The 8,982-nt window shown below is 37.9% G+C and overlaps 1 protein-coding gene and 1 pseudogene across 1 annotated transcript in view; both read left to right on the forward strand.

The window, feature by feature from the left end:
* ZPLD1 (zona pellucida like domain containing 1) overlaps positions 1–5,870 on the forward strand; it is a 123,060-nt gene extending 117,190 nt beyond the window's left edge. Inside the window, exons 15-16 of the mRNA XM_027104015.1 lie at positions 117–146; positions 559–5,870. Coding sequence (XP_026959816.1) covers positions 117–146; positions 559–734 — 206 coding nt within the window. The 3' untranslated portion in view covers positions 735–5,870. The remainder of the gene's footprint in view (positions 1–116; positions 147–558) is intronic.
* A 1,964-nt stretch (positions 5,871–7,834) lies between these two features.
* On the forward strand, positions 7,835–8,377 carry LOC113626292 (elongin-B pseudogene; annotated as a pseudogene).
* The last annotated feature ends 605 nt before the right edge of the window (positions 8,378–8,982 follow it).

Raw genomic sequence — 8,982 nt, forward strand, 5'->3', positions numbered from 1 at the left:
GCTTGTGGGTGAAGGTGAGGGGATATATAGGTAAAAAGTAATTATAGAATTATAACAGACATAGATAAATATTTGGAGACACAATATTGCTTTTCTTTTTCTTTTCTTCCCCCCAGATGAGACTCCAACCAACAATTCACAGCTTGGTAAGATAATTAACATATATTGAAAATTAAAGTATAATTTTTTTAAATGTTAAGTATTTTTTGGTGATCAGTTACAAAACTGTAATCAGCTAAAAATAATGAGCTCTGGTTTAACAAGCTTGTTATATTTTAAATAACAGTTCACTGAGGATTTCTGAACTCGTATGCAACCTGTTGGTCAATTTTTAGAGCATTTTATAGATGACTTTTTTTGGCTGCCTGGGGGATACCAGGCCTCTAAACCATACAATCCTTTGGGTATTGAATTGAATTATAGTCAACTAAATTGTAGCATAATTGTCTCATGCCATTATTCTATAAGATACTGATGACAGATGCTTTGCAGGTTTAAATTGGGATAAGGTGAGTTAAATCTGATACTGGACCTTCCCATTGTGTTTATTACTTGCAGGTTCTCCAAACGAACCTCATTTCCAGCTGAACGCCATCACCAGTGCACTGATATCAGGAATGGTCATTCTGGGAGTCATGAGCTTTTCCCTCCTCCTGTGCTTACTGGCCCTTCTACACAGGAAGGCACCCACCAGTTTGGTATTGAACGGCGTACGAAACCCAGTCTTTGACTGACTGTCACAGTCCCCTGCTCTCGGGAGAAGGCTTCACTGGGTCTACAGTGACTGCAGTCAGTGTTCTATCTGAATTGAATGCCAGCCAGCATTTGATATTTGTAGGTTTGATAGACTTCAGTGTAGCTTGTTAGCATGACAATAGTGAGAGAATTTTGATAGTATTGCTCTTGTCACTTACGTTTGTGGTCAGGCCTGTTTGTATGGCACCCGTGGGTATACTGAAAATAAGCAAACAACATTCAGGACTTAGATCTTACAGGATCCGTCATTATTTCATTTCATTTCAACTTTCTTTTGATTATTGGTTTTATAGATAAAAGGTGACCATAGGAAAAAAAATAAATTTGTTGCAATTTTATCCCCTAAGCATTAAAATCCACTGTGATGGCAATTAGATTTGCATATGTGGTCCTGAAATGAAAGTTGCTTTTTGTTTTATTCCAGATAATTGCAGCTTGGGGATAGGTTTTAATTGGACCAGCCAATTTGGACACCTGAGATTTAATTTCTCATTCTATGACCTCCTATGTTTTTGGCTGATTTCCGTGTCTGAAAACATTCATTTGAAAAACAAAAATACAACTCTTGGGTATTGTATCCTAACCTGGAGGGAGCATCCATTTGTGTAGCAAACACTAAAATTAGTCGTTAACCTCTAAGGGATACTGACACTAGGTCGTTATTCATTTGATAGAAGAATCTGTGATCCGTTTTCTCCTGGTTCAAGTGAGAACATCAACACGTGTTCCCTCTGCTCCCAAGTAAACCACTCAGCTGCTACTGCAGCTGTGCTTCCAGACTGCAAAGATTATTCTTAATTCAGGAACCATTACATGGGAAAACAAACAGTAGTTGTGGGAGAGGACATCGTCCCCACACACAAGCATAGCGTTCCTATGTGGGTTTTTAAAAACCTAAGTTCCATTTTTTTCCCCTAGAACAAAGAGGAAACAGGTTAAATGTTTTTGCAGAATTTTGTTGGAGTCTCCATGAAAAAAATGTCGCTTTTCTTACAAATTTCTGATGTAGACAAAACATGTAGTCTGGAGGAGGCCTACTTTTGCAGGTGTCTCCTTTAAGGCATCATGATTGCCATGGAAGAAACAGTATTTTCCTCTAATAGTAAACTGCAAGAAGCATTTTATTTTTTATCAGTTTTGCAAAAAATTTTAAAAAGCCAAGTTTTAAGCTTATATTCTTACCAAAAAATCAAGCTTCCCTTTGTTCAATCTATCTACACAATGGAACAAATAAAACAATTCAATGACAAACACCAGTACCTAGCATGTGCAGCTACTAGAAGTGCTGTTTATAACTGTAGAAATTGCTGTGGAGACTAATTGTTATTCAACATTTGTGACCTATTATTCAGGACTTAATTTTAGTATACTACATGCAAATCACTATGCAAGCTTAGATTTGTTTCAAATGAAGTGTCTATGCTCTGATGTTAATAATTAAATCAATCATCACATCAAAAAAATACCTTTTCTCCAATTTGCCTGAATAGTTCAGAAGAAAGTATTTATATTACTCTAATTAGCTATATAATTGCCTCAACTTTCTCTTTCAAGGTATAGACACAGTCAGAGGGAAATAGGTTTTGAAAAGTCTCCTGATAACTTCTTCAATATAACAGAGTCACAAACACTTAAAAAGCCAATCTCCTCTTCCTCATGTTACTTCAAAATAACTTTGAAGTGACCATTCTGAACTTTATCAGTGTTAGCAATTTATTTACAGATTTAAAGGGGGAAATCTTACAGAAAAAAATATGGACCATGCTACTTATGTGACCCTCCATGTACACGGATAGTATTGAAATATTCTGGTAAATCTATTTCAGATACTTTAAGTGAATTGCCGTTGATCCAAGGATTAAATCCTGTGAATAGTACATTATATCATTGAAACTGGTTTGTCAGTTTGATTTTTGTGCTTTGGGGATAGTTACTGTTTCAGCTATTAACCCGTTAAATTCTATACACCATTTTCTAAAACTGAATGATGCACATATCAGTTTGCAAGTAACTTAAATCTCATATTATTTTTTGCCACCTTTATAACATAAGTGGGATGTCCAAAGCTATAATGAGACAAACCAGGTTTGCTTTAAATAGCTTTGTTCTTATAAACCTGCAGTTATATGTAGTATTTAGTTATACTGAATATTCCAGTTACTATAGCGTGAAAACCTTACAAAATATGTGCAAATATTCCTTCAGTTTTAATACCTCAAACTGTTTTTTGCATTTCAGGGGTAAGGTCTGATGACATGTAAAAGATGATTGTTCAATAAAATAATTGTAAGTGGTATCTTTAAAACTGATTTTTTTTTAATTTATTTTGTTTTTAAGATATATCTCCATCCTACTCTCACCATTCTATTCCACTTTCACAAACATTAAGAAAGGTTAAACTTAAAATAAGCTGCCTAATGCAGGGAAGGGCAGTAGCTCTAGGCTAGATGAAGCCTGCCCTCTCCACACTGAACTTCCGCAGCCCTGTGTTGGGAGCATATTCATGAGACCAGCTGAGGGTAAAGAAGTACTTTACCTTGTGTCTGAGCTCTGACTAAAACTGAGCCTACGATTTTTAAAACTTTGAGGGGAAAGTAAAAACTGGAAAGACAGGAGCTCAGCTTCTGCCCAGAGTTGCATAGTCTCTCATGACAGTTCCGTCAGGGTCTGGCTGCCACCCCTTGTTTTGGAATATGACAAAGAGTTGAGGAGAAATCCTTTTCCTCACTCAGGGAGAATCCAATCTTACAGAACTGAGTACTAGTCTGGGTCCTCAAGTATTGGCACTTAGCTTTGGGAGCATCACAGACATGATGGTCCATGAAGGGGCATTGTTAGCTGTGGAAAATGTAAGGCAGTGAACTTCTAGAAGTGAGAAAAGAGCAGGAGAAGAAGTATATGGGAGACATTTGTGAACACACACAAGGTGTAGTTTGAAGGATTCTCAGAGCACTTGGCAGGAGAGAACTGTAACAGGATGGAGAGCCTTCTGTCAAGATGATAGAGGCTATTAGGCTAGCACACATTTGCTTTCATTTTATATTTATAAGGAAAACAGGAAGCTGACCATAGATCAATTGCTTTTGAAAATGAAGTTCCTCAATTATTTACGAGTGGGGAGACATTTAATACAAAACAATCCAAATTTGTAATTTAGAAAAGTATATACTTGGGTAGTAAACAAAATAAGTACCAGGACTGGCTGGTGTATTAGGGTTCCCCAGAGAAAAAGAACTAATAGGATGTATGCATATAAAGAGATTTATTTTAAGGAATTAGCTTTCATTATTATGGAGGCTGACAAATCCCAAGATCTGCAGTGGGTAAGCTGGAGACACAGGAGAGCTGGTGATGTGTTTCCAGACTGAAAGCCAGCAGGCGCAAGCCCCAGTAGAGCTCTTATTTCAGTTCTAGTCCAAAGAAAGGACTAAACCAGTGTCCCAGTTGGAAAGGCAGTCAGGCAGGAGGAACTTCTTGTAGTCATGGGAGAGTTAGACTTTTTATTCTATTCTGATTTTCAACTGAATAAATAGGGTCCACTCACATTAGAGAGGGCAACCTGCTTTACTCATGTATTCAAATGTTAGGTCTCATCCAGAAACATCCTACAGACACACCCAGAATAATGTTTGACCAAATGTGTGGGCAACCTGTGGCCCAGTCAAGTTGACACAAAATGAACCATCACAGCTGGTAAACTTGCAAACACACCATTATTATGTGTCACACTACTAAAATATAAAACGTCCTAATGAACCCAGCCATATTAAGGGAATGAATAAATAAAAATATTACAAAATTTGATAATCTCCTCTTGAAATTACTTTGAAATATTTAATGTCTGGAGGTAAGGGCTTGTGAGCAGAGGGTCCTCTTTCATATTAGCTAAAAGTATGGATCAAACAGAGAAAAAACAGGGCTATGAGTGGGTGGGAAGTGATGTGCTTGGAAATTATGCTGAATTATCTCTCCTTTTCATGAGAAACAGGGCAGAAGGAGGCCTGGCATCAAAGTACTGATTGGACCTACATCCTGCAGGGTTGGTGTTGAGGGAGCAGGTGGCCAAGGAGTGGAGTGAGTGATGTCATCAGCAATGACAACAGGCCAGAAGCAGTGAAAAGCATAAAACAGCAAAGCATAGATAATAGGGGGCAAATGCAACAAGGAAAGTGTTGAACCCTGGGAGGAGAGGCAGCTTCTCAGAGGGCATGTGTTCATTGGTAGAAGACAAAAACAAATCTCTGGTAGCTGTTACCCATGTTTCTCATGATGGTGACTTGTCTCCTCCAGAGACTCAAAGGAAGTGGAAACTGGATAAATATGTTATACTTGCATGTTTGTGAGAATATCTTGCCTGATCTTTACAAATTTGAGTAATACAGGAGAAATAAAATTGCCTTGATTAATACCACTTTTTGCTGAGATAGCAAGGAGAGAATTGGTTTGGGTACTAGACACAATATTTGGAAATCTCTGTTCAATAAACTTCATTTAGAAAATGCTTTGTATTCTTGGCGAAGTGAAATTGAGAACTCAGATTGTTATCTGCATAGTTCAAACCTCCAATTCCCTTTTACCTCAAGTATCTGGATATTTTTTGTTTTACTTAAATTGCCAACATAATTATCTCAATTTTCCCTTTCATTTTCTATGTTGAAAAGAGAAGTTACATCATTATATGGAGGTTTAGTCAAAGGGAACTTGGATCAAATGTTGAGGTTAGTTTTCATCAGGAGCATAGCTGTGTTAGCAATGCCCAAAGCACAATCTATTACTGAATAATCCTGCTCATTTGGCTAATCAACTAACACTGGAAGATCCTGGGAGAGTTTGGGTTTGACAATTTCACGCAACTCTGACTCAAAGTTATACAGGTCGTGAAGCCATTTCTCCCTTTGCGTGTAGTTTTCTAACTTTAGAAATTATTTACCACTTGGGAATTGGAACTGATTTTATTTTAAAAGCTATTGTTTTGCTAACATATATTTTGTTGTTCATAAAATGAGATGGCAGAATGCCCACTGAGAGAGAATTGAACCCAGTGATTTCTCTTAAATTCTATAAAGATAAATCACAATTAGTTTTTGCATCACCCTCACTCTCATAACGCAATATGGAACACAGGTGATTCACTATCTCATTAAAAGATTTATCAAAACTTTAATGCTTTCTTTCCAGTTTGTCAATGGATCCATAATGAGAATTTCTCTTATTTCACACTTCACCATCCCTGGTCTTAGCCCTTGTCTTGTGGTCCAAAATGGAGAAAGGTCCAAAAATAGAGGCAAAGGACATACACACATCGTCAATAGTTTAAGGAAATTTCCTGGAAGCTGCCACAGGAAACTTTCTCTCATTATTTAACTTGCCAGACTTAGTCACTACCAGCACAGGTGTCTCAGAAATGTACTGTGGGTGTCCATGTGCCCAGCTATCATCAGAGGATCTGACTTAAACCTGTGTTACTCAAGTCATGTCATCATTTACTCACAGCTTTAAAACATGAGATACATTGATTTATGTACAAGGATGTTTATCACTATTATTTTTAATAAAAAATATTAGATGCCACTTAAATGTTTCCAAATACAGAATTCTTAGATGTATTATGGTCCTTTGCTGTGCTATAATGATATGTAAACACTAAAATCAGTTATAAAAAGACTTTACCCAAATGGAAAATGCTTATGCTATAACATGAAAAGAAAAAAGCAGAATACAGAACTGTATATATAATATGAGCTCACACAGAAAAAAGACACGAAGGAAACTGATAGAAAAGTTAACTATGGTCAGTTAGGAAAAATAATTGGTTTTGATATTAATCTTCTTATAGTACTAATCTCTAGAATGTTTTCTTTTTTCTTTTCCTTTTTTTTTTTTTTTGAGAAAGTATCCAGATAATTTAAATGAGAAAGTAATTTTAGTGGTCTGGTAATTTGGAAGTTGAGGAAAGTGTTTTGTCTATATTATTGACATAATTGCATCAATTCTCAACTTTACTTCATCTACTGAAAAAAAAAATTCTTTGCACTTAATCTAATGAGCATGTAGGAAGAAAACAAAAATCTAAACCTTTCTGAGAGACAGTGGAATGCAACTGCTTTATTTATTCCAAAGCAATTCTAACATTTTATTCAACATGCAAATGGTGTGCAATGCACTTAAGATTATACAATGGCAGACACTAAGCAGATTTGGGGAATTCTGGATTCTACTGACAAAATGAATGAGCTATCTGACTCACTGTTTTCCATTTGTGCATTTGTTTTTCCCATATCACTAGCATTCGTTATGGTCACACATCCAGGCTCACATTCAAACCGAATTTATGCTCTGGGAAATGCTGAAAAGCATTATCATCTTCATTATTGTCATCAGTGAAAATTATGTTCGTCCATGCTCTCTGGAGTTGATGGCTGGGATGTTTGAAAACAACATCCAGGCATTTTCCCTCACCCTGAGGAAAAAAAATACATACCAGTGTTATTTTTTTTTTATTTTACTAATAATCTGTTTTTCCTTTGCCTTTTAGAGTTGACAAAAGCTGCATGTAATGAATGCTATTTGTACATAACAAGTACAATGTCACTGCCTGGCATATGAAACAGATACAGAAATTCTCCAGATTAGCCCCCTTAGTTGAACACTACTCATATTTTGAAGTAAACAAATAACCATTTCCTGTGCATTTTCGCCTCACCCCATCACCACATCAGAACAGTGATAATTGCTTTGGAGACTCTTGGTATTCCCTCCATGCCCTACTCAGTATCCCTTGGAAAGGGTGGCCAGGACTCCATTGTAAATACAGCTATAAGGTCCGAATTCCTGCAGGTTTGAGGAGAAAGGTTGTAGCAGCTTTCCCGCGCTAATTTATGAACTCTTTTGAGTTAAATTTTTTCCTCAAAAAGGGATCTTTCCTCAAAATGGCAACCAGTGTAAGTAACTTTGTACATACCCAGAGGGTTTGAAATAATGCCTTGAAGACTCTGTGGTTTTTCCTAAATTGTCAGCTGTAGAGTTCAAAGGGATCACATTTTGCCTCAGTTTAAAACCAACACTTTTCTTTCTTTAAATGGGATTAAGAGAATCACGGAGCCCTGGTGGCGTGGGCTGGGGCCGCCCTGGCGCGGGTCACGCTGGGTCCAGCGCCCGGGTTGCTGGGAAGGGGGCGGAGCACGGCTGCTCTGGAGCGTCTAGAGGGAGAAGTAGCCGCTGCGGTGGCTGCGTTCCTCGCAGGACTGCCATGTTCACGGACGCCAAGGAGTCAAGCACCATGTTCGAGCTGAAGCGCATCGTCGAGGACATCCTCAGGCGGCCGCTGGACTAGCAGCGAGCGGCTGTACAAGGACCACAAGCTTCCGGACGACGGTAAGACACTGGGCGAGTGTGGCTTCACCAGCCAGACATCAGGGCCTCAGGCCCCAGCTACTGTGGGACTAGCCTTCTGAGCAGATGAAGTATTTGAGGCCCTACGCGTCGAGCCCTTCTCCAACCCACCCGAGCTGCCGCATGTGATGAAGCCGCAGGACTCAGGAAGCAGCCCCAATGAACAAGATGTGCAGTGAGAGACTCTCCCCCCACTGCCCCTCCCCCCCTAAAAGATATTTGGGTGTCCAAAAAAGAAAAAAAAGAGAGGTTATTCTCATAATCCCATCTGAAGAAAGAAAAATGTGTTATCTTTCGCTCTTCAGTTTAAATGACTTCCCCCAATATCTGAACTCTGTGCTAACTCTAAATGGAAGCCAAGAAGCAAAGAATAATGTGCTGTTTTAAATGTAAATGGAAGATAAGATGTTGAGGCTAAATTTTAAACCCACACCAAGATATATGCATTCTCCTCTCACATTTAAATAATGCTCACATTAAATAATTGTTCCAAAGGAACTGTCAGATGAAACAGTTACAGCTTTCGCTGAGTTCTGACAACTAGAAGTCTAAGGCTCACAGTGAAGTTATGAAAATAATTTTTTAAAAAACTCATTTGTAAAACATGAGCAAAACCTTATTTCTATCTGATATTGGCAGAAAAATGAACAAGTTCTACAGTATTGATTAGGTGAAGCTTTCTAGATTATATTGATTATGCAGGGCTAGCCCGGGGAATCTAAACCATGTAGGACGAAATTGAGTTTTGAGGACCTGTGCATAAATTGCAAAGGTATAGGCATTATTGTTTTTAACTTTTATCTTAGATATCATCTTTATTTGTGCTTTCTATGC

Source organism: Aethalodelphis obliquidens, unplaced genomic scaffold (genome assembly GCF_003676395.1).
Source record: "Aethalodelphis obliquidens isolate GAN/ISIS:26980383/991018 unplaced genomic scaffold, ASM367639v1 scaffold1, whole genome shotgun sequence".
Classification (NCBI taxonomy): Eukaryota; Metazoa; Chordata; class Mammalia; order Artiodactyla; family Delphinidae; genus Aethalodelphis; species Aethalodelphis obliquidens.